The sequence below is a fragment of the Nelumbo nucifera genome, chromosome 3 (genome assembly GCF_055504915.1).
Source record: "Nelumbo nucifera cultivar China Antique chromosome 3, China Antique-T2T, whole genome shotgun sequence".
Classification (NCBI taxonomy): domain Eukaryota; kingdom Viridiplantae; phylum Streptophyta; class Magnoliopsida; order Proteales; family Nelumbonaceae; genus Nelumbo; species Nelumbo nucifera.
This window is the reverse complement of record NC_142651.1, coordinates 96100747-96127614: the sequence shown is the minus strand read 5'-3', so window position 1 is coordinate 96127614 and position 26868 is coordinate 96100747. Positions and strand designations below refer to the sequence as shown.

At 41.0% G+C, this 26868-nt stretch overlaps 1 protein-coding gene across 1 annotated transcript; it reads left to right on the top strand.

Moving 5' to 3' along the window:
- The first annotated feature begins 314 nt into the window (after positions 1-314).
- On the top strand, positions 315-8176 carry LOC104590834 (gamma-tocopherol methyltransferase, chloroplastic-like). Its single transcript, XM_010249590.3, has 6 exons — positions 315-720; positions 3311-3480; positions 4134-4238; positions 4996-5199; positions 7691-7793; positions 7889-8176. Exons 1-6 carry the CDS (start codon positions 513-515, stop codon positions 7990-7992), a joined length of 894 nt encoding a protein of 297 aa, XP_010247892.1. The 5' UTR covers positions 315-512; the 3' UTR covers positions 7993-8176.
- Positions 8177-26868: the final 18692 nt, after the last annotated feature.

Sequence of the window (26868 nt, the reverse complement as noted above, 5' to 3'; positions counted from 1 at the left end):
GTCACTTGTGACAATGTGGCACCTAGATATGTAGAGCTACTACGGTAAACAGGTCGAAATATTCGGGCAGGACCCACAGACTACGATATCGGATCAAACCTGCGTTCGAACCAGATAACCACTTACCGATCACATCAAGAATCCCGGAACCCCTATCAACACACAATAATCATGGTTCCTGAATTCTGAATAACGTATAGCCTTAGCTGGTTTCAAGAACCCGAGATCCATTGGATACGACCCGTCCAAATGCATTATACATTTGAATTTGCACTGTCATCGTAAATTTAGCATCGATATCAAGGCACTCTGCCGTCTCTATCCTAATTGCTCTTCTCCGCTTCAGTATGACAGCTGTGTTTCGACTTTCGACTTACGAACGTTCGAGTCGCCATCAACAAGGAGTGTATATATAGTAGGAGGATCAAGTCGCTGTCGTAGCGAGTAGGCCTTCGACGATCCACAAGCTCAGCGGTACAGGACTTGCATAGACGACGCGACAGCTGACAGATATGATGGCATCGTCATCGTCGACAGCGACGGAGACAGTGGGGATGGCAGAGATGTACGACCAGTTAACGGTAACATGGGAGGATATCCTGGGCATGGAGTATATGCACCATGGCTTCTATAGCCCAGATGTTCAAACTTCGACCTCCGACCTTCGATCTGCTCAGATTCGTATGGTCGAAGAGTGCCTCCGGTTTGCCGGTGTTCCGGGTAATCTTTGTCACCAATTTCTCACTTTGTTTATATCAGTTTCGATTGCTTTCTTGAACCGGCAAATCGGCAATGCAATAAGTAGCTTCGAAAGTGAGTAGTAAATCTGGGTAGCGGTGAGCCTTATTCGGTTAAAGCCTAAAAACCAACCGAAAATTTCGGGTTTTAATTTTTTTTCGGTTGTTTTGCTTTTTGATTAATTCGGTTCTTACTTCTGTTTTCTGATATTTTGGTTTTGGTTTCGTTTTTTAAAATAATTGAAATCGAATAAAAAATTTTGGTTTTCAATTATTTTAGTTTTCTTTTAATTCTATTCTATCTGGATTTTAATTTTTAATTTTGATTTATTCGATTCAATCATTTTTAATCGAACAAACCAAATACTCATCTATTCAGTCATTTTTTGAATAAAAATGGCCAAATCACTAAAATGGCAATGGTTTAGTGAGATCAATGGTTTTGTGACAACAAGGGCTTGGGTTCAAATTTTTACATCCTCAAACTATTTTTGTGTTTATTTCAAAGAAAGTTCGATTCCAAAGCCAGTTCCACCGAGGCCATCTCTCTAGGTTGATTAGGGTAGGATAAAGCCCTAAACCTTGGAACAACTGGTGGGGGTGGTTCCAAGAATTGGAACCAAACCTTACCCAATAATAAATTGGGTAGCGTCGGTACAAGCCTTGGATTTTGAGTAAAACCTATCCATTTGCTTGCCCTAATAATTAGACAAATAGCAAAGGAGAAATTGGTGGACTGATTTTCTACCCAATGCTACATAGTTGCTTGTATGTATTTGGAGATTTCCCATCTTATTATGTACAAGGAGGCACATAACAATATGATATCAGAAAATCTTACAACCAATCAACTGGTATCATACAAGAGGTGACCAATCAAGTGCTATTTATCAATGTTTTCTTTAACTACGTACTATAATTGAGGGTGATGCACAAATTATTACTAACCTTCTGTTGGTGGTACACTCTAAACCACCTACCATCTCCATACTGTGATTGCCAATTGTAGAAGCGAGTTGCTCAATCAGATATGCTCCCCGATCAGTGAATTTTGTGGCACATACACTTGCCAAATTTGGTCTTACATTAAACCGTCCTCACATATGGTCTCAAGTTCCTGATTTCTTTAGATCTTCTATCGTATCTGATTTTTTTAGCATAAATTAAAACGTGCTTGTTTTGATCCTTTAGATTTCCATGCAGGGGTGATCATGAAACACCACTTTGATGTTTGTGACATATTTAAAAGTAAAAAATAGAATACTCTTCTCACTTTGTTAGAGTACTCTTTTTTAGTTTTGCTTTAATTGTGTAGGAATCAGCTCTAATAGTTTTTTGTTCAATATCCGATTTTCTGCTTTTGGAAATAACAAGGTATTTAAGCGAGAAGAAGAAAAAGAAGAGGGAGAGGAGCTCCTCGTTTTGTTTTTCAACTGAACATATCTTATTCAATAATTCAATTCAAGGGAGAGAGAGAGAGAGAGTGTGTCTTGCAGAGTTTTGCTTTTAGGAAATTTCATTGCAAAGAAAAGGATGTGTGGTTATATAAGGTAAGCTTTACATTATATTTGCCAGTAGAGAAATTTTGACTATTGGGTTGAAATAATTTAAACCAATGTTTTAAAAACCCACTCAATCAAAACTGCTTTGGCCACTGATTTTCAAGTTAGTGATTTAATTGTCTGGTCCAAACAGATGGCCCATTGTAATTTTAAAAATAAAAAAAATAATTAAAACAAAGAAAATAACCAAAAACCATTGTCTGAATTGAATGTGTTGACGGTTGAACCGCCCCGATCCGATGACCAAAACCAATTACCTGAATGATTTCTGGGCCGAACGTGGTTAGTGCATTTGATAAAAATAAGCAGAATTATCTCGTGAGATTTATCATTTGTCTTGGTTGGGTAATCTTTATCGTTAACATAAATATCTTAATAAAAAATGTAAAATGCAATAAATGTATTATCAAGTTTCTAATCACTTGGCATTGTTATTATTGATTTAGACACCCACATTCGTCAACATGCTCAAGAGTGAACTTAGGAGAGTCATGAAGTTAACTCGGCAATTAGCAAGCTGTGGTTGGACCCAATACACACTTGTTCTCATGAGATATTAATTATCATCTTCTCTACTCAATCTGCAGCTAACAAGCATGGCCTTCTAATCCACGTGGCAGATCTTTTTAGCAATAGAGTGTTGAACTGGAAATCAGGTGGACTGAGTCAAACCAGTTCGACTAATGGCTAGAGTAATAGCTCCACCAGTGGTGCCTATTCAATCTATTTACACAGTTGGGAGACAGGGGAAGTCAAAGTTCAAACCAACTCCATTTATACCCAGCTTATTAATTATTTATTCATTATTTGCAACCATTTATACCCTGTTGGGGATTGGACAAGGATTTGATGCATTGGATTTGGTTCATCTCTATTATATTTCTACTTTGACACACATTCTTGAGAAATGGGTTTCGAATTTGCTTTCTTTTTCCTTACTCCATTTTTTTCGTTTATTATTTTTATTATTATTATTATATGATTTATATATATGAGGAGATTGAATTGCAGATGATTCGATGAAGAAGCCAAAAAACATAGTTGATGTTGGGTGTGGAACGGGGGCCGACTCCATACACCTAGCGAGGAAATATGGGGCCCAATGCCATGGCATCAACTTGAGCCCTGTCCAAGTACAAAGGGCTCAAGCTTTAGCAGCTGCCCAAGGATTATCAGATAAAGTATGTGAGCCTTGTCTTCTTCTATTCAAAATAGTACATGTGCCATGCTTCCTTTATCTACTTTATATAAAGCATATATTTGTCCTGAGTTTGTCTTATCTGAGAAATATTTCTTGAGAAACACTTAATCGGATAAGTTCACTTATCCATATTCTCTTAATTTCTTGGGAAACACTTAATTGGATAAATTCACTTATCCATATTCTCTTAATTCTGAGATAAGTTATATAATGATTCTTTACTCATAAAAAGCTTATGCTAGAAAAGTTTTATTAATTTTTCCCTAAATAGAAAAGTTGCTTACCAACCTGAGAGATGGATATCAAAAAAACTAATTTTACTGTAAGGCCCAGAGTTTACCGAGAAAAGAATACTATAAAATTGGTTAATGGAAATGATGGACGGGCCCAAATGCCATATATTATAGTTAATACTTGATCTTATACTAGATGAATAACAAGCCGATAAAAAAATGCATACAAACTACATAGGTGTATTTTCAGAATTTTGAATGTAAAAAGCCATCCGGTTATGTGATTGATCTTCGCACTTGTCTTTCTCCAAAATTGGTTACTTTCTATCTCATGTAAATTTAGAAAAGGGGTAAAGAAAGTTTGCATAGTATATTTAACAGTTGATAACACACTTAGTAGGTGTCATTCCTAGTTGCGGATGCTATGCAACAACCATTTCCTGATGGGCAGTTTGATCTAGTTTGGTGCATGGAGAGCGTGGAGCACATGCCTGATAGAAAGAAGGTATTTTATCATCATCTTTCATTCAATATTCTCTAATTAGATGCCTAAATGAACAATAGAGAAATTTTTGATCTCATAAGGGTGTATATAGTTCATTTGAGATTCAATGGTAGTTTTCAATTAGGTTTTAATTGAAAATGCATGGGACACACCAATTTGGAACATCTATGCTTATTTAACCATGTCATCTCATTGTTTGGCATAAATGTTGCATGGTTCATAGCTCTTGAATTGTAGTGATATTTTATTTTTTTCATGGTTTTCAAAACCTGATTAGACCGGATGGTTGGACCAGAAAAACCGGGAACCGATTAGGTGATCGGTTCCGTTTTTCCTCAAAACCGGATTTTTGTCAAAAAATGTTGATTTGGTGAACAAACCACTGATCCAGGCGATTGAACCGTTTTTTAATTTTTTATTTTTTTGTCAGAACAGGCCAACCGTTTGGTCTGAACGGTCAGACCATTTGACCCAAAAATCAGACCCCTGACTGGTTCGTTGTCCGGGTCGATTTTAAAAACCTTGATTTTCTTTATATACCCAAATCCTGATAAAAAAGAACTCTCCACTGTATACAGTTATTATGAATTGTAAAGACAGCACTCAATTTACTATTAATATCGTGTACTTGTAGTCTCCAAACATCATCAAATCCTGATCTACAATAGAGAAATTTCACTTCAATATAAATGAACCCAAGCATTGATCCTTCATTTATTGCTCTAATTTATAGTTTGATTTTATCATTGTGTTGCAGTTTCTGAGTGAGTTGGTCCGGGTGGCAGCCCCTGGGGCCACTATAATAATAACAACATGGTGCCATAGAGATCTCTCCTCCCCAGAGGACTTGTTGAAGCCAGAAGAGGAGAAGCTATTGGACAAGATACATGATGCTTTTCATATACAATCTTGGTGTTCAGCTGCTGATTATGTAAAACTACTTCAATCCCTCTCATTCCAGGTATTCACATTTCCACATGGAGAATCCATTTTCCTTGGCCTTAATTCTCAGTACTATGCATTTGTTATAGAGAATAAGGTCTTCCTTTTCCCATTTTAATATCTATTGAAAATATATATTCTCTAAGAATAATATCTACCCCCCTCCCCCCACACAAGAAAAAGAAGCAAAAAAAGGTCAAATTAGAGTATTTGTGTAGCTAATGAACCCATGCATGTGATCTGTAATGAAGTAGCTCATGCATTCTCTACATTGTGCCTAAGGATGGAAACAGGTCAATCATTATTTGTCGGGGTCATGGTTTTCAAAACCAGACTGGACCAGATGGTCGGACTGGAAAAACCAGGAAACGATCAGGTGACCGATTCCATTTTTCCCCAAAACTGGATTTTCTTAAAAAAACGTTGATTTTGATCAGCAAACCGCTGAACCGGACAGTTAACCGTTTGAACAGTTTGAATGGTTTTGACCATTTTTTATTTTTTTTTTAATTTCTTTTTACTTTTTGTCAGAATGGGCCGACTGTTTTACCCGGTAACTGGACCCCTGACCGGTTTGGCCTCTGAATTGGTTTTAAAAACCATGTAGGGCTAATATGAAGTCGGAGCCAAACCACCTGATTTATCCTCAACCTAATTGAATATATGAATAATACAATGAGGCAGAATCATGTATAAAAAGAACATTCTAAAAGAAAGAAGAGGAAAGAGGTGAAATAGAAAGATCATTATACAATATGCTGGTCCTAGCTAGCTATCTAGGGCCTTGGGAGCTACAATGCCTAGATATCAACATGTACACAAAAATTGGGAAAAGAGATACAACTCTCCAATCCCTAAAATCTTGGACAAGGATATATTGTATAGAAAGATCATTATACAATGCAGAATCATATATCATACTTTTGCATCTAGTTTTGAAGCTGTCTGTACATTTTTCAAGACTTTTCTCTTGCCAAAATAATTTAACACTATATAAGATTTCCTTATATCATGACACTGGTATGCTAAGGATGTATGGATAGCCAGGTAACATAGCTTGAATGGGATGAAGTGGATGTGGATCTGGATAAGATGTGCTTCAACATTTTTGTACATATTTGAACTAACAGGTGTTGTAAACTGTTGTAACCAAGGATCAAAGTACGTACTGAATATCGTATCAATAAGCTTGAATATGGATACGGATATAGATATACCCGCATGGTTACAGCGGAAAGATATAGATATACTTGGGGAAGTTGCTATAAATCCCCCAAATTCATTGAAAACACTAAATTTAAGGTTGAATTAGCCACAATTAAGGTACAAGTAGATAATAAATGCATATTTTAATGGTACACATGAAGAAATACATCACAGTTAATATAGCAAGATATGCATATATAATCATATAATTTTATTCATAATACATCAATTAAAAGTTCAAAAGACATTATATTAGAATTTTACATGCACAAAGTCATTGTTATGTTTTTTTTATTTATTTAATCCAAGACACATATTATATGTAACTATTATATTTTAATTACTAAATCAATTATTTACTATTTTATTATTTTTAATTTTTTAGTGTTAGTAAAAAATGCTACCTTAATATTAGATTTTTCAAATATTTTGTAGACAACATTTTTTATTTTTGCAATTAAATTATAAATATGTTGTTATTTAATCTAAATTAAAATATTAATTAATCATTTATAAAAATATTTAATTTTAACTTAAAATCTCTGGGATACATAAGTATGGATTGGTAGATTATCCATTTTGTTAATATTTATAAAATACTAATTTTGAAGATTATTATTTTTAATATTTAGTTAAACATAAATATACTATTATTTATTTGGGTTGTGTTTGGACGACTTATGTTCAAATCTCACCAATTGCAAAATTGTATTTTTGATAAAAATATTTAGTGGTACAAAATTCGAAATTCAAAATTCAAATATTGGGCTTGGATTAGGGGTGAGCGCTGAAACCAGAAAACCGAACCAAAGTTTTGGTTTCGGTGATTTTGGGGATCGGTTCGGTTTCGGTTATTTATATCGATTTCTAAGGTTCGGGTGTCGGTTTTGGTTACAGATTAATTTTTGTAGCTTGACAAGTTTTGTTTTCCCTCTTCTTTCACACTAAGCTCAACCGAAACCCTATTTCTTCACCGACCAAATTCGAGAAGTACCGCTGTATTAAAACTTCATTTCAGCAGTGACGAGTGAGCTAACAAACTTCAACCCAACACTGAGCTCCCTCCAAACGAACCTACCTTCATCTCTGGCACCGGTAGGCAACAGTCCAGTCTCATGTACATTAATATAATAGGAATATGGTAGCTTACTAACAAATATTCATTCTAGCTAATGTCATTCCTAATTGTTGAATTGTCCAATTTAATTGATTATCCGTGACATAAGCCACATTTATCTACACATTATGTACATACACATCAGTCAGCACACATATACATGATTTTTCCTTCATCACAATGGCAGGATATCAAGGTAGTAGATTGGTCGCAGTATGTGACTCCATTTTGGCCTGCTGTAATCCGCTCTGCATTATCATGGAAGAGAATCATCCCACTGCTTCGAAGTGGTATGCTTGCATTTCATCACATTCTCTACTTGTAATCTGCCTTTTTTCTTTGTTATTTATCAGTCTATGAAATGTGTGATTTTGAATTCATTCAGGATGGGAAAGCATAAAGGGACTGTTCAACATGCCATTGGCAAGTGAGGGATTCAAGAAGGAGGTCGTCAAATATGCCATCATTACTTGTAGAAAACCAGAGTGAATTACCAAAAGGATCTCTCTCTTCCTACCTGTGTGTTATGCTGGCTTCTTGCTTTTGGTGGATTAAAATGTTTTCATTTGATTAGGGATAGGTTTATAATTTCTATCTTTTTATTTTTGAATCTTGTCTTTAACTTACTGGAACTTTCTCTATGGTAATTTATGTCGAAGACATGTTGTACTCATGGATGTATGATTTCTTGGGTATCACTTCAGTTGTAACAAAGCACTAGGTTCGTTCTCTCAAATGATAGAAGCCTTTAAAATGAATGCCCAAACGGCCTTTACTTGGCTCTTACCACAGTTGGACCTTTTGTCTAACCACCTCTTCATCTTCATTCACGTCTAGACCTTAAACCCTAAAATTCATGTTAAAAATGCATTTGATTGGGTACATATCTTCATGCCCACTACTCTTTACCCACATTCTATCCGTCATGAATTGCACCCATACATCACCGTCTTGTAATGTGAGATTTGCAGCTGCTGTATACTGAGAGTAGAGTGTGAATAGATCAAATTTTGTGTGCCCAAAAAGACTTAAGCTCAGTTATGTATAAATATATTCCAAGGAATTGTAATATATCTGCTCACACCTTATCGTAAAAAGCTAATACTGCATTTGACATTCCTTATTTTAAGGACTTATTTCCTTTTTATAGTTAAAATGCTATAGCTGAGTTTTTAACTGTAAAATGGAGATAAGTCCTTAAAATAAGGAATGCCAAATGCAGCCTAAATCTTTTGTAAATGACTATTTCTGGTGGGGCAGCCTTCCGGTTTGTATTCAACAATTTATAGCTTCTTTCTTATAATATAGTGTTATTTTATCTATCACAAATAAAAAAGAGATAACATATACTATACATTACCTTCTACAATTGGGTGCTTGAAGCAGCCTGGCATTTTTATCTAAATGTAGGAAAATTTAGGAAAGAATATTATGTACAGTGGTTATACAAAATAAACAACATAATTATGAGAGTGTAGGAAAGAATATCAGGGTTCAGTTCATCGCAAAGTTGTCCAACTCCCAACTCAAGCCAGCCCTTATCAGTCATATTTTAATTGACAAATTTGGGTTTTAATATCAGTTTGGTCCGGGATACTCCTGTTGTTGTTTGTTTTGTATTCCTTGTATCAGAGTGTGATTTTTGTGTTTTGTTGTTTTCTCACATGATTTATGCCTACATAAAAAAATACCCACATGAATGAATTTGGATCAGCTACCAATACATCTGCTAGCATAAAAAATACCCACGTTCCTACGCAATCAGTCATTGCAGCCGTACTCCACCCTATATAATTGACTCTAAGGTATTTGGAAAGCGCATAAGTGCCATATAAGATAAAAGACTTTTTATGAAGAAATTAATAAAGTTTTATTGATTGACCAGATATGTTTTTTAAATAAATTGTAAAAGTAGTTTACCGGACAAAAAGTTCAATCTTTTTGGCCAAATTGTCCCTCCTTAAAACCCCCAAAGATTGTCTTTCTGTCCTATTGTAGGGGTGGCCATGAGCTGAGCTTTTGATGAGTTATTCGAGATTGGTTCGGCTCGGTTTAAACTGAGCTTCGAGTTAAGTTCAAGCCAGATATATAGGCTCATTTGCTAATCGCGCCGAGCTCAAGCTCAGTGAAGCTCAGCTCGTGAGGCTCGTGAGCCTAATCGAGCTTAGTATAATAAATAAATATTTTTTATTACATATATACATACAACATACATATACATATAAATATATATAATAAATATTTTTTATTATATATAATAATATTTTTACTTTTTATGTATAATAGTAATAATTTTTATATTTCTTAATTTTTTGTATATAAAATAAAAAATATTTTTATATTTATAATTTTATTTTTTAGAAAAAACTTGGCTTGCAATCAAACTCAAGTCGAGTAGAGCTCGAACTTGTGAGCTTTGAACCAAGTCGAGCTCGAGCTCAAGCCTTTAGCTCAAATCAAGCTTGAGCCTAACACAATTTCAATGAGCTAAGCTCAAATAGCCAAGTATTCAGCTCAGTTCGGCTCGAATCCACCCCTACGTATTTGATAACTACTTTGTAATGCATTAACAAGCCGCCTCAGACCATCTCTCTCTCTCTCTCTCTCTCCAAAGGATCCTTAGAAATAAACACATTTCTGTTTCTGGCTTCTGTACAGAGATCGTTTCCTAATATTGCAATTTCAGAGGTGATATTTTTTTTTTGTGCTTCTTCTTCCTCTTTTTCTTTGTTTTTTTTTTCTTGATTTTCTTTAATTATTTCCTTTGTTTCCTGCTTGGGTCATACAACGTGACATCGATTTCTTGGTTGCTGTTAGGGAATTAATATAAGGATTGGTTATGAGTTGTTATGATAAGGGTGATGTTGAATAGAGTTACATTAGGAGTTCTCAATAAGATAGAATTTGTTATGTTATGATAGAGTTTGAAATGGATTAAGATAGACTACATAGAGTCCTAGATGGAGTCTAAGAGTTTGAGTTTCTATAGGTTTGATGTCTGTTTTAATCTATAAATATGATGTAATTATCATATTCAATCAATGCATTCTTTCTAGCCTTGAATTCTAATTTGGTATCAGAGTCAAAAGTTCAACCTTGAGGTCTTTCAAATTGTTCTCGTGTTTCCGGCGGGTGGCTGACATCTTAGCCCCCCGTTGGCTGCCTTCTTGTTTAATTTTAGTTTTCCATTCATATTTCTTATTATAGCCAATTCTTGTTTAGTTTTGCTTTCACTTTTACTTTAATTATGTTTATCGCATTCACCCATCTTCCCAGTTTCCAGCCCATAACCATCACCCACTATTCGTTGTTATAAAATTGCATGTTGAAAATGAAGACTGGTGTTTCCTTCATCACACCATCGGAACTCAGAATCAGTTCTATTACAATCATATATCTGGCTTCATTCATCATGCCATCATTAAGAACCTACAGTATCACACTCGTTACTTTTATACATCGGATTAGGAAAATCGACCTGTCAGTTTTCTTTTACAACTCCTCCCAAACTGGAACCCATGTTCTCTACACCTTTGCATTATAGGTGACTTGGGCCAAACCTACGATTACTAGATGCTAGAGCATTACCTCTCTAACCCAAAAGTGTAAGCTGTACTCTTGGTAAGTGATCATTCTTATGCGGATACCCACTCAATGACAACAGGAGATGGGATCGTGGGCCCAATTTGTAGAGAAAAGCACTGCATATCAACCATGGATTTGAGTCGATTCGGCCCGTCTTCCTCCGAGTTGATATCCGGTTTGATGGTCAGACCCTGGCGATCCACCCAGTTCAATTGAGAATCCAGATTGCGTACCAAGGACGTGCGGACGTCATGCGGGTTCCCAAGCTCGCAGACGTCAAAACACGCGCTCAACTGGTTTCACCTCGAGAGGCGAGCAATCGGTTTCTACGAAAACCGTAGGATTGCATCAACCTGGACCATCTAAGATCGGTTATTGCAGCTACAAATAGGGGCCTTGGGGTCCCATTTTTGTCACCTTGCTTTAGAATTGTCGTGATTTGGAGCTTGCACTTTGGTCTCCAGGTCAGTGGTGTCCACTCTTGTTTCCGAGGTCGCTTTCTCTTCTCTTCGGGTAAGCTTTCTTCGCTCCATTTTGATTCCTTGTTCCAGTATGAGTAGTAGTAGTTTCTCCCTTAGCGATAGTGAGTCTAACCGAGCTGAGGAATCCTCCTCGGCTCATGACTATGAGTCTGGTCTAGCCAAAGTAACCTCCTCGGCTCAAGAACATGAGGTCGGTGTGCTAGAGGTGACCACCTCGACAAGCCCTATAGGCTCCAGTCCGACCGAAGATAACCCCTTAGTTTGGGAGCGTAAGTCATCTGGTAGGAAGGCGTCGTCCTCCGAAATGCCAAAAAAGATTTGACCTCCAAACGTGCCTGAGGTCCAGATAGGTTTGGTCCTTCAATTCTGTTGCCTGAAAGACTCCAGACTTTAATCCTCAAGTATAAACTTCCTGACTACCTTGGGTACTCTATCCCCTTGGAGGGATATCCTTGGCAACACGACCTTGACGAGTTCACAGTCTTTGAGAAACAACTCATTGCTAGGCTGTGCTTCCCTCTTCAGCCCTTCATTGTCGAGGTCCTCAAGTACTTCAACATTACCGTGGATCAATTGCACCCAAACTTGGTTCGAGCCATAGTAGGGACCATTTCTGTTTTCCATGACTTCGACATCCCATTGAGTCTAGATACCTTTAGTTCGCTTTGTGGTGTCAAGAAAAACTCTGCTGGCCTTGTTCAAGAGGATAAGTGTAGTTATTACATCTCCTACCGGCCTGGAAATAAAATCCTCCATGAGTACCCAAACAAGGTCCCCGCTTGGAAAAGGAGGTACTTCACCATACTGCTGAAGGGGGGTGACCTTTTCCGACGCATTGGCAGACCTACATTAAGGACCCCGAGGACAAGCTCAATGAGGAATAGCAAGAGGAGATGCACTTCTTGGTTGACCTCGAAATATCGGCAAAGGAGTACTTGGCCGAGAAGATGCTCATTGTAGCTGGGCTGAGTCCTCTAGGTAGGTTACCACCTTGGCATGCACATGCTTTATTTTCTCTTTTGATTACTTCAACTAATTTGGTGGCTAATCTCTGTAGGAACCATGTCTAACATTCCTTCCACCGAGCTCTTTGGGGACATGAAGAAAAGGAAAAAGAGGACCACATCCCGAAGTAATGCTCCCCATCAGGCCGCTAGTATGCCAACCACTGAGCCCACAACCACTAGCACCAGGGAAACTCCGGTCATCAACCTAGTCGAAGAAGACCACGAAAGGAGTCTGCCTCCCCCACCTGAAGAGGTCCGATCCCCCACCCGCCAGGTTTCTACTCTCGGAGTTGGCTACTCCAGCGAGGACCCCAAGGTGGTCCCAAGCATCATGAACCTTCAATCTAGCCTTCTAAAGAGTAGGGATACGGTCTTCCCACCGAGGTCCAAAAGTATATCGGGATGCCTGTCGAACAACTATTGGCCAAGGGCACGCCAACATCACTTTTGGAAGTTGTTGCATTTCTTGACGAGCTCGAGTGCATCCACTTTCATGGTGGGCCAATAATATCCTTGCCTTAGCGCTTTTTGGGCAAGCGCCTTGGCCCCCAAGTGTCCTCCGCAAAGGCTTTCGTGGATCTCATAGAGTACCCGGTCTGCTTCTGAAGGCTATAAGCAACGTAAGTAGGGGAGTGTGAAGGATCTCCTGTACAGTCGCCTGTCGATAAGAACGTACCGAGCTAACTGACGCTCTACCCTCTGAGCTGCATTGCGGCCTGCTAGTAGGGTCCCATGGAGTAGATAATCGACAAGTGGGTCAACCCAACTCAGTTCTGGTTGCAGCACAGGAGCAACCTCTTCTACCCCCCAAGAATGCTGGGTCGAGGCATGTCTTCTATATATATTGTCCTCATCGTGTTGTCACTTGTGCTTGCCAACTTTGATAGTGCGTCGGCCTCATCATACTCTGACCTCGGTACTTGTCGGATAAACCAGGAGAGGAAGGAGGGCAGAAGTTTCCTTTAGCCAGATAAGCCAGCATGATGGGTTCCCGAGCCTCGCACTTGTCGTTCACCTGGTTCATTACCAGTTGGGAGTCGCTCCATACTACAATGTACTTCACACTGATCCCCTTTTCAAGTTCAGCCCGGCTATCAGAGCCTCATACTCTGCCTCATTGTTCGATGCCTCGAATCTGAACCGAAGAGCGTACTTTAGCTTCACCTCGCTCGACCCGTACAGTATGAGTCCAACACCGCTTCCTCTCTGATTAGATGAGCTATCAATGTAGAGAATCCAGGACTCCTCATCTCAGGCCGGGCTTTCCCTGACTGGGACCGATGCCACACTAGTCAACGCCTCCGACGCGCTAATCGGCTTAGCCACCTCAGGGGCTGGTGTGTTGAACGTGCATTCTGCCATGAAATCTACCAAGACTTCAACTTTAATCACTAGGTGTGGCTCAAACTAGATGACGTACTCGCTCAAATCGATGGCCCACTTTGTCAATCTGCCTGACACCTCGGGCTTCTATAGGACATGCCTCAAGGGTTTGTTGGTAAGAATGACGATCATGTGGGCTTGGAAGTAAGGGCGTAGTTTCCAAGCTGCGATGACTAGTGTGTATGCCAACTTCTCGATATCGGGATATCTTGTCTTGGCTGCCTGCAAAACTTTGCTCACATAGTAGACGGGTCATTGGACCCAGTCTACTTCTCTGATTAGTACCGAGCTGACCACCTCGTCACTCGTAGAGAGGTACAGCTTCAGCTCGTCACCTTCTTCAGGTCATGTTAAAACCGGTGGTGTACTTAGGTATTTCTTCAGCTCGTCAAACACAAGCTGGCATTCTTCAGACCATTCAAAGTCCTCATTCTTTTTAATTGCCTTAAAAAAGGGGAGGCACCAACCCGCCAACTTAGACATAAACTGGTTCAGGGCGGCTACCCAGCCAATTAACCTTTGAACTTCCTTTATTTTTTGGGGCAGTCTCATGTTAAACTTCCTTGGAATTTGAAAAACGCAGTTTAAATCATCTATTAAAGAATTTGAAAACTAGGTCTTCACGACCATGTCATCAACATAACACTCAATTTTATTGCCAATCAATGGTTCAAAGACTTTGTTTACAAGACGTTGGAAGGTCGGTCCAGCATTTTTCAGTCAGAAGGGCATTACTTTATAACAGTACAACCCTAGCTCGGTTACAAAAGTTGTTTTTTCCTAGTCAGCTAGGTCCATCCTAATCTGGTTGTAGCCAGAGTATGCGTCCATGAAGCTCAGCATCTTGTGCCCCGAGCTCGCATCTACCAGGTGGTCTATTCTAGGAAGGAGGAAGTAGTCCTTTGGGCAGGCTCTGTTGAGCTCGGTGTAGTCGACACACATGCACCACTTTCCATTAGCCTTCTTCACCAGCACAAGGTTGGCAACCCAGATTGGGTATTAGAGCTTCTTAACGAAATCTACTGTGAGAAGCTTCCCAACCTTCTCATCAACTACCCTCCACCGCTCCGGGGCGAGGTTCCGTTTTCTTTGTTTAACTTATACGACTAAGGGATCCACATTAGGCTTATGAGTTATTATACTAGGGTCTATACCGGGCATTTCTGCCATAGACCAAACAAAAACATCTAAGTTGTTGAGTAGGAAACTTAGTAGTTGCGATCGAAGTGGTTCGCTTAGTAGAGCGCCGATTTGGAGGGTTTTCGTCGGCTCGACGTCAAAGACTGGCACCTAGACTATCTCATCCATTGGGGCAGCTCACTCCTCTATATGCTCGGGGGGTGGCTCTAGTTCGACGTCTTCCGCCAACTTCACCTTGCCCTTCAACGTAGCTACATAGCACTTACGTGACTTGAGCTGGTCGCCTCGTACTATCCCTACCCTATAGCTTGTCGGGAACTTCATGGACAAGTAATAGTTTGACACCACCGCACGTAGCGCATGCAAGATGGGCCGACCCAAGATAGCGTTATTGGGGGATGGAGTCACGACCACCAAGAACGTATGCTCAAAGCGCACTGAGTTGGGCCATGCTCCTACTGCAACTAGCACTATGAATTGACTGAGGGGCCTGACCACCTCACCGCTGAACCCGACTAAAGGCGTGTTTGCTAGCTTCAAATCGTTCTTCTTCAACTACAACTTATCAAATGCCTCTAGGAACAAGATGTTCACCGACCTCCCGGAGTCTACCAGTACCCATTTCACCTCAAAGTCATTAATTACAAGTTTAACGACGAGGGCATCATCTTGCGAATACTGGATCCCACACGCATTGTTCTCGGTGAAGTAGATGGGCTCCTCTCCCTAAGGTCGCTTCGGTGGGTTCTCATCTTCGTGCTCTAACTCCCGAATTGAGGTCTTCCTTGTCGCTGTGCTGCACCCCGCAATGATGGACCCACCGGTGATCATATTGATCACCTCGCGGATCGGCCTGTCCTCTGGTGGTGGTTGTTGCCGAGGTGGTTGCTGATCTTTCCTTCTGCTCGATTCTAGAGCTTCCCTTCTCTGGTTGGCCTACCGGTCCGTTGTCTCCCTATCCTCATGTTTGATGAACTTTTTCAAGTGCCCGTGGTGAATCAATTCTTCAATCTCGTCCCTGAGATTCTGACAACCTTCTGTGTTGTGCCCAATGTCACGGTGGAAGTGATAGTAGACATTCGGGTTTCTGGTTGACGGGTCTCCTTGCATCCTGGGTGGCCACTTAACGTAGCTAGTGTCTTTGATCGCCATCAGGATTTCACCTCGCTTTGCATTGAGGGGGGTATAGGTGGTCCTCTAGATTGGAGGGGTTCTAGATTGCCGACTTGACCTGGAACCCCGAGGTGGTGAGTTGCTTCTCTTGCGTGGGGACTTACTTCTCTTTGGCGACTTTCTCTTCCACCACCAATGTTTACTGCTACTGGTGCCTTCATCATCTCTTTTTTCTTATCTCCTTGTTGGAGCTCTGCCTTGGACCCGAGAGCCTCTTCTATTCGCATAAACTTGTCAACATCATCGAGGACTTTTCCATTGTCTTTGGTGGATCCACGCCGAGGTGCTAAAAAAATTCAACATGGTGAACTCCCTTCTGTGCTGCAGTGGGACGCATTGCTGGGTCGAGGTCAGGTATTTTCAAGCATTCTTCGTTGAACTACTTGATGTAGCTCCTGATCGATTCATTTTCTCTCTGGACCACGTTCAAAAGGCTTGCTGCAGATTTCAAACACTTCTTACTTGTGATGAAATGAGTAGTAAACAAGTTTGCAAACTGCTCCCAACTCTTGGTTGAACCCGATGCTAAACTCCTGTACCATAACCTGGCCAAGCCTCTGAACGTTGTGGAGAAAGATACACACATGATCGCTTCATCTACTCCAGCGAGCAACATCTGGGACTAGAAACCATCAACATAATCATTGGGGTCAAACTTCTTGTCGTAGGTCTCCAGTGTGGGCGTCTTGAATCCTTGTGGCCTTGGGGCTGAGAGAATTTCTGGTGCTAGGGGGGAGGGCCGACTCAACAGTACTAGAGTTGGTTGTGCAGCTACCGAGCTCACTTCCTCCCTCACCCTGCTCGGTGCCAATGGCGGGTTGCTCTTCGGTGGGTTGTTCCTAACTGATGTCTGGAGTGCTTTGTGACGACGTCACTTCTTTGCGGCCTCAATGTTGGTGCTGTTTACTTTGGTGTTATCTGGCACCTCAACTCTGGTGCGCTCATGTTCCTGAACATTATCGCGGGGCAGGACCTGGCTCTTGTTACCCGCATCTTCATGATCATGAACTGGTTGCTGGCTGCTCCGAGGGACAGAGGGGTCTCGGTGTGAGCCCTCACCTCTTGCCCCGAGCTGGCAATTATTGACCTGGGGATCATGGTTGTCACGTCGAGAATGTTGTTGTTGATCAGTCCTGGTGTGGTGACTGTTCTGGGGCCGATCCTTTTGGTTCTCCACCTGAGAAGGTGGAGGTGTGCGTTGACCTGCTGGTCGGTCCCGAGGTAGGGTCCGGTCCCGAGGAGGAGATGGGACCCAGGATGTCCTCGCGTCCCGAGGAGGAGATCAGTGCATGTTCTGCTGCTGATTCTAGCTTTGGTTCTGCGGAACGTTCTGGTTCTGCAGTGGTGGAAACTGCTGCTGATACTAGTGGTAGAAATAGTATTGTTGATATTGCTAGAATTGGTGGATCTGCTGCATCTGGAGCTACATGACCCGAAAACTTTGGACCAAGTCATTGAACTACTGATGCCCAACCCAGGAGGAACTACTGAGGGCTCTAGGATCGAAGTGGTGGTGTTCACCTGGGGTAACGGAGCGTGCAGCGGTTGGGTGTGGAACTATTGCTGGCTCTGTAATGTCAGAACCCCCAAGATAGTGAGGGGAATGGTGAAGTGGCCAATGCAGACTATGGGGAACTCTGGATTGATAGAGGTTTGTTCCTGCCCCCCAGAGACAGTCATCTCGACGCTCTTTCCGGTGTTGCTTGAGGATGCCATTGATAGTTTGCTAGTAGTAGAAAATAGGAACTTGACTTTTAGTCGCGTTTCCCATAGACGACGCCAATTGATGATGCACCATTTGATTGCTCCTAGCTAGAAGGTAGCTCGGACGTCGGTTGCTTGGCAGGCCAGTCGAACTGCAAGATAGATGAAATCAGAGAACCCGGGGTGGATAACCCGGCGTGGTTGCTCCGATGCTTAAGTAAGTACTTTGTGGATGTGAACTGGATGTAGTTAATGCGAACTAAAAACTATGAGTAAGAGCTAGAACGCATAATCGCGTGTACCTAGGTCTCAGGAGTTGATGTCCTTATATAGCTAGGCTGTCGTGGGTCTCACGAAACACTATCGAGATCTTCGGCCCAATCCGTAGGAGTCCATTCCACTCTAGAAGGTGGATAACATGCTAGCCAATAAGGCTATTAGATAGTGTATGCCCTTAGCTCCAATCAGTATGATGTACATTATGACATTTATTGTAAATGAATAAAGTACATATTTGATTCATGTTATTGTTGTATGTTTCTGTGTAATATCCTTAAACTGGACACATATGAGACTCGTGTTAGTTTAGAATCTTCATAGCCGTTGGATACTAATGTGCCGCCAAGTTGGTTGGGGTGGCTTGTCTCAGCTACCAGGGTGAGACCTGAGGTACATACAGTGTGGGTTTTCTTGAAACCCTAAACCGGACCAAATTCCAGTGTTGCCTTGAACCTTGAAGACAGATGGGCAAAACTGGAATGTTACACCTGACCCCTAGACTCGATTATGGTATTGCACTAGGTGTCGGATTGGGCTGTCTTTAATATGCCAATCAATGAGATCCTTAGCGGGGGTCAAAACCTGGGTATGTTGGGATAGTCTGAGAATTCATTTGAGTGGGTGATCATAGTGATAGGGTCAGCCCCTTTGTCGGACAAAGTGAATGATCAGTGAAATGCACTCTCTCTGATGGAAACCTAAACTGTCGGAAGCGGATTTCAAATGTGTTTGAAATTTGGTTTTGCAAAATATATTTATATAGAGATATACTTATATATTATGTTTTCACAAATTGTTTGCAAAAGGTTATAATTCTCGGGATCCATGTGAGTGAGTGCAACACTGTACCTTACGGTCGAGAGAGAGGTTCTCTCTTGTCGGGCAGTGTTTGATCATTATGTCTAAAAGGTTAAGTGTAAGATTGTTGAGGGTTGTAACTGATGAGCTAATCTTGCATCTGCCCACAGTCCTTGGGCCTTTATAAGATGGCTGAACCCAAGGACCATTTAGTGTAAATGTTGGGCCCGCTAAGAACCCATGGTGATGGACTCAGGGGTTCATTGTATTCAGTAGTTAATCGGTCATGCTTTGGAACAGAGGCTAGGCTAAACCCATGTGGCTGATGTGTAGATCAATGATAGGGTCCTACACTATACAAAGAGAGCCAAACTAGCCAGCATTAAAAGGAAGTGAGTCTAAAAGTTTAATGGGCCTAAAGCCCATTTCGAATTGGGTTAATTGGATTAATTAAATAGGGGCGAATCTGGGTATGGATCAACAGATAATAAGGATAAGAGGATAACTATTATCCACTTAAAGAGTCCAGATCCAAATAAAGATTTGGATCAGGGAAATCCTAATTTGATTAGGAAAAGCTGAATTTGATCTGTAGATAAGATAAGGGATTATCCTTATCTCTTAAAGAGTTCAGATCCAAATAAAGATTTGGATCAAGAAACTCCTAATCAGATTAGGGGATCATCTCTTTGATGCTATAAATAAAGAAGACAACTCAGTTTGATTGTTTCTGCCTTCACTTCCTCTTCTTCCTCCTCTTGTCCCCCTACCCTATTCGATGTCCATTTCTTGGAACTGATCAAGATTTGATCTTGATATTATTTATTGCTAGAAGAAACAATTTTGAACTTGTGCTCACTACCCCATTCGATTCTTGCTGAAGAATCAAAGGTTCTTGTTGAAGAACTACCTACTAATCCTACATCATCCTAAGTCGTGTCATCTTCAGTGGAGGGATGATTTGGTACACTCTTTGGGCGTGACCACCTGCGTTGGGAGGAGCAATTTTGTGTGTTCCATATCAGGTATACCTCTCCCTAATCTTGGTTTTAGATTTGGTCCAGTTTGGTTACAAGAACGAACCTTGAAAATGCAGTTTTCTAAATTGGGAATACGATTCCCGGATGGGAGTAAAGAAATTTTTTAAATTTCACCCAACCTTCATACAGGGTTCGGCCATCCATATGATGGATCTCCCATCCCTTCAAAGGCCTTTCGTGTCCCTCCGATTTGGGCAGGATGAGGATTAGGCCTACCGTTGCACGACGTGATCCCGAGGGGTTCGGAGACAGCTGGAAAGCTTCTAGAAATCTGCTACATGTCACTTTGGCAAGTTTGGTCATCCCAAGATACCTAGGCTTCGGTGTTATCCGAGGTGGCCGAGATACCCGAGGTGGCTCGACTTGCCGAAGTAGCCGAGGATGCTGAGTCACGTGTCTAGTCACCAGGTTGCATCCATGTGTCTGCTGCTTACTAGGTCGGGTCAAATCACCCCTCATCGAGGGTGATGTTGAATAGAATTACATTAGAAATTCTCAATAAGATAGAATTTGTTATGTTATGATAGAGTTTGAAATGGATTAAGATAGACTACATAGAGTCTTATATGGAATCTAAGAGTTTTAGTTTGAATAGATTTGGTATCTATTTTAATATATAAATATGATGTAATTATTATTTTCAATCAATACATTCTTTCTTGCCTTCCATGAATTCTAACTGTTGCCAACAAAAATCTCAAATTTCTGTTTTCATTTATGGTGCTGAATATCGTTACAAGTAATAGCTTTTCTTGAGTGACTTTTATCTAACTTTGTTCTTATGTTGGAATCCTCCATCTAGATTAACACATGTAAATTTGTTGAATTATCCATCTATATTGGTGATGGGCGGCCTGTTCTATGTGATCATCACAAGGTTCCCATTAGTAAAAGGGGTTTTTATAGTTCAGTCCACTTAAAAAATCTGACCACCGTACAGGTCAGATGAATCCTGCCCGTCGATTGATGCTAAATTTATGGGCAGGATGCAAGCAATATCTGAATTTGAATCTGATTAGAAAATTTGATATTCGAATTTAAATCCGGTTAATATTTAAATATTCAATTCGATTAATTAATTAATTTAGATAATTAATAAATATATAAAATAAATATTTTATTGATATAAAGTATATAAATATATAAATTATTTATATAACTTAATTATTATATAAAATATTTTATATATTATATATAAGAATTAAATAATCGGTCAAATTCAGATATTTATGTAATCGAGTCAGGTCATATCTAAATTCGAATCCGATTAACTATTTGATAAGAATAGGATATTCGAATTTGACCGATTAGATATTCGAATTATCCGAATTCGATTCAATTTTGTCGAATATCAAATTTGAAATCGGATTTTCGAATACCGTTGACACCCCTACTTATCCCTAGATAAAATTATGGAAAAATTCCAGATTAGTATCATGTACTCTGGGTCTAGTGCCACTTTTGTCCCCAAATTTTAAAACATGGCAATTTAGTACTCGAACTTCTAAAACATGACAATCTAATACCTGCCATTAACTAGCCCATTAACCAACTGTTAAGTGCCATTTGAAAAGACACAAATATCCTTCAAGTGTCATCTAATTCTCTTTATCAATCATTCAAACATTGACAAAAAATGAACAGTCCCAAATCTTTACCTCTTCTTTTTAAAAAAGTTGAAATCACTAGATTGCCACTAAGACATAATTCTAACTTTTTTGAATAGAAAAGATAAGAATTTAAATATATTCATTATTAAGATATAAATGATTGATAAACAAAATTAGATGATACTCAAAGAATATTTATATCTTTTCAAATATCACTTAACGATTAATTAACAGGTTGGTTAATGACAAATATTCGATTGATACATTTTTAAGGTTCGAATAATAAATTATCGTATGGAGACCAAAGTGGCACTAGGCCCGGTTCGGTAATTTCTTTAAAATTATTTATTTCAAGGCTACTTTGTCTTTCTCATAGCCCACACCACTTGGGCCAACGGGCAGACCAGCCCTTGAAAATTGGAAGGGCCAAGGGGCACTTTCCGCAGTTGAGATCAGTTTGCATGTGCATATATACCTACATATGCAGAGCTACCGTGGCATAATGTCATAAATGCCATTTATTACAGATTAGTACGGATTAATACGATAGACAGGTCGAAATGCCCGGGCAAAGTCCCACAGACTTTACGATTGATATATTTTGAAAATTCCAATACTGAATTATCGATTCGGAAATTTTTCCTAAAATTATTTATTTCAAGGTTACTTTATTTTCTCATAGCCCACAGGCCCACACCACTTGGGCCAACGGGCAGACCAGTCCTGGAAGGGCCGACACCCGAGGGGCACTTTCCGCAGTTGAGATCAGTTTGCATGTGCATATGGGACCTACGTATGCAGATTGCAGAGCTACCGTGACGTAATGTCATAAAATTGGTTAATATTACGATTAGTACGGTAGACGGGTCGAAATGCCCGGGCAATGACCCACAGACTACGATATCGGATCTAAAGTTCGTCCGAACCAGATACCCACTTACCGATCACATCCAGAACCCGGAACCCCTATCAATAATCATGATTCCTGAATTCTGAAGAACGGATAGCATTAGCTGGTTTAGGTATGTACTATAAGTCTATAATCCTAGTCCCTACTTTTCAAGAACCCGAGATCCATTGCACACGATCCATCCAAATGCATTACACATTCGCACTTGCACCGTCATCGTAAATTTAGCACTGATATCAGGTAAAGCTGCAAGTTAAGTCGGGTTAGGTTGGGTTGAGACAAATCCTAATCTAACCCTAAGTTTTAAACCTTCAACTTTAATCATAACTTTAACTAAATTCTTTCAACCATAACCTAACCCAATCTAATTTGAAGTCAATTTTGGGTTGAGTTGGGCTCCGGTTGGACCCAATCCAACTTTCTTCCCATTTCTTAAAACTTCATAAAATTTCTTGATTTTAGATCTTAACTCAACTTTCACTACATATTTTAATCATATGTTTCACTAATATTTGTTTGTTGACGTTTTTTTGTTCTTTTTGATATAAAATTAAGAAAAACAAGTGTTAGAAATGTCTATAATTTATTATGAATTATGACTTATCATAAATTTTTCCTGGGCAACAAACAATATAGAGGAGATGAAGAATAAAATTTTCAAAAAACATAAAATAATGTTATTAAGGTTTTAGTCTTTCTAATTAGGATTAAGTGAAATGATTACCTTAAAAGAAATACATGATAATATGTGGTAGGGGCTATATAAATATCATGCATCTAAACAAATCAATATTATATATTAAGTATAACATATATTTATATATGACATCTACAATAGAGTGGGATTCGAGTTAGATTGAGTTGTCTAAAGGGTCAATCCTAACCCAATCTGAAATAAAATTGGGTTTATGAATTTCAACCCTAACCCAAATGATGATGCACAATCTGGCCGGTCTTAGCTGTCGATGATCTTGCCTCTGAACTGAGTAACAGGGACCTGAAACGGAAGGAGAAGAGAAGCTCCGGGGAGAACCCGGCGTAAGGGCTCCGAAGCTCAAGTTAGAATCCTTCAAAGGCAAGAATAACCAGATAGCGCGAAAGTTAGCATACATCGTTCCTGGGGGGTAGAAGCCTTTTATAACCACTTCGCGCACTCACTTCCAGGCCTCCGTCAGGTCGGGCATGATTACTTCTGAACTCCTGCCAGTTCGGGTGTCATTTCCTCTGGCCGGACAGAACCGCCACTGTTCCTTTTGTCGGAGCCGTCTCTACGGCAAGTGATGATGATTGCAGGTGGCGGTGGCAGGAAGCCGTTTGAAATGCGGCTGTCAGGCGTCAGATCCCAAATTAGTCAGGTGCGTCGCCCTTGGGTACGGACGTCCTTAGTGTCGGGTACGTTTGGCTGGCCTGGTGCTTTGGGAGTGAAGTGTTGGAGTGGCGAGCGAGGTGCCTTGAGTTCGGTTTGGAGTGTTCCGAGCTGCCACGGGTCAGCTCGGGTCAGCTTTGTGAGGCTTGGGGCCCAGTATAGTTTGTGCTCCTTGCAGGGAGCTCGGGTTCTCAGTAGGGAGCTCGCTCTTAATAGGGAGCTCGGACTCCCAGTAGGGAGCTTGCTCTTAACAAGGAGCTCGGGCTCCTAGTAGTGAGCTCGGATTTAGGGAGCTCGGGTTTTTAGGGAGCTCGGGCTCCTAGTACCGAGCTCGAACTTAGGGAGCTCGGTTTTTAGGGAGCTCGGACCTTTGACAGGGAGCTCGGATTTAGGGAGCTCGGGTTCTTAGGGAGCTCGGGCTCCTAGTACTGAGCTCGGACTTAGGGAGCTCGGGTTTTAGGGAGCTCGGACCTTTGACAGGGAGCTCGCTCTTAACAAGGAGCTCGGACTAAGTACAACGGTCTGGAGTTCGGGCTCGGTAGTGAGTTTGGACTTGCTTCCGATGTTCGCTTTGGGTGCTCTACTGTCCCGAGCTGCTTGCCTTTGCCACGTGTCAGGCGATCGCGAGGTCGGGCCAAATTTCCCTTCATCAATTGCCCCCCCACTCCCTGCGACAACGGTCCCGTCTTGGCGTGGGGAGTTTGCAAGGTAGCAGGAGGGTTTTGGTCCGTGTTGAGTGCGCTTGCTCTAATTTGATTTTCAAAAAAGGGCACGCGTTTGGGAGTCGTGACGGCAGTTGTTCGGGAGTTGCGCTGCAGACGCTTTTATTGCGAGGAGACGTGCGCCGTTACCCCGTCAGTTTCGGGAAGACGCGAGCCGACACCTGTCCTCTGACAAGACGTGCGCGACGTTCCGTCAGTTTCGGAAAGACGTGCGCTGATTGGTCTTGGAAGACGTGCGGCTTAGCGCGGTTGTGGGCCGTTGGATTGGCTTCGATCTGGGCCGTCGCTTTCCGTACGCTGTGGATATAAATAGTGCGCGCGGGGGGGGGGCGTCCTCGCTGCTGTTGTACATCTTGAGCTCGCGCCTTAAGTTTCAGCTCGCGTCCAGGCTTTTTAGCTCGCGTCCCAGGTTTTCTTGCTTGTTCGTGTTAGACAGTTTTGTATGCCCTTAGCTTCAATCATTTTGATGTACTTTTGTTATTTAGTGGAAATAAATAAAGTGCATGTTTGATTCATGTTGTTTGGTTTAATTCTGTGTAAAACCCTAAAACTGGACATTTGTAGAGACTCATGTTAGTTTTAAGTGTTCACAGCCGTTGGATAAGTCTGGGGAGATTTATCCTTCCAAGGCTGATACTGGTGTGCCACCAAGTGTTGGGATGGCCTGTCTCAGCCATCAGGGTAAGACCCGAGGCACATACAGCATGGGATTACTTGAATCCTTGAACCGGACCAGATTTCCAGTCTTGCCCTGGACCTTGGAGATAGATGGGCAAAACTGGAAAGTTACACCTGACCCCTAGACTCGATTATGACACTTCACTAGGTGCTGGATCAGCCTGCCTTTGATATGCCAATCAGTGAGATCCTTAGTGGGGATCAAAACCTGGGTATGTTGGGGCAGTTTGAGAATTCATCTGAGTGGGTGGTCATAGTGACAGAATCAGCCACTTTGTCGGACAAAGGGTAATGATCAGGAATGCACTCTCTCTGATGGAAACCAAACTGCCGGCAGTTGATTTCAATCGTTGGAATTTTGTTTTTGCAAAATTAATATATTTACATATATATGTATGGTTTCAAAATGTTTGCAAATGGTTTTAATTCCCGGGATCCATGTGAGAGGAGAGTGCGGCACTGTTCCTTGCAGCCGAGGGAGAGGTCCTCTCTTGTCGGGCAGTGCTTGATCATTAGGGGCTGAGAGGTTAAGTGTAAGACCATTTAGGATAATACCTGATGGGCTAATTTTGCACCTGCCCACAGTCCCTGGGTTTTTATAAGATGCTTGGCCCAGGGACCACTTAATGTAAGTGTTGGGCCCATAGGGTTCATACGATGGACTCAAGGGGTTCATTGAGATTTTCAGTGAATTCGGCTGGGCCTTGTATTAAAGGCTGGGCCGAACCCATGTGGCTGGTGTGTAGATCAATGCTTGGGTCCCACGCCATACAAAGAAGCCCAACTGGGCAGCAGATTGGAAACTAATTAAACACTGAATACTTAATGGGCCAAAAGCCCATTTCGAGGTGGGCTGATATGATCACCCATCAATGGGGCGAATTTGAGATTGAAGTTAGCAAAAAGGATTGGGCTCTTAGCCTTATCCACTCTTAGAGACCAAATTCAAATCAGATTTGAATCTGGTAACCTCCTGATAAGATCAGGAGTAAGCTAACTCTATCTGGGAAAGGGATTAAGATTATCCCCTATCCAAATACTGATTTGGATTGGGATAACTCCTAATTAGGAGATTTCTTAATCAAGAAGAAAGGGAGGAGATTTTCGAATGAACCAAGAGAGAGAAATCAGATTTCGATCCAAGAGGTTTTGTAAGCAAGAAGGGTTCCTGCGAATTGAGACTAGATCTCATTCTCTCCAGAAAAGAAAACAGTTCAGCCTTTTCGTTTCTGGAAATCTCCTCCTGCCGCCGCCATCTACAAGATTGCAAGATTTGATCCTTGCAGAAAAGAAAGTCAAGAAACCAGTTCTTGACATCAGTCTTGCAAGAAAGACTGAAAGAATTCAGTGTTTAGTACATCCAGGGGATTCTTGTGAAGGATCCAGTGTGTAGGACGCACCCTGCTGGTTCTGTTCCATCCACAGCTGTGTCATCTTCAGCAGGGACAGATCTTGGAGCATTCTTTGGGCGTGAACACCAACTTTGGG

What these genes read in the sequence shown, in the direction of transcription:
- LOC104590834 (XM_010249590.3), top strand. Translation starts at nt 513, where the DNA reads ATGATGGCATCGTCATCGTCGACAGCGACGGAGACAGTGGGGATGGCA. An exon ending in ACATGCCTGATAGAAAGAAG is followed by an intron (nt 4,239 to 4,995) that starts GTATTTTATCAT and finishes ATTGTGTTGCAG; the next exon opens with TTTCTGAGTGAGTTGGTCCG. An exon ending in TTCAATCCCTCTCATTCCAG is followed by an intron (nt 5,200 to 7,690) that starts GTATTCACATTT and finishes TCACAATGGCAG; the next exon opens with GATATCAAGGTAGTAGATTG.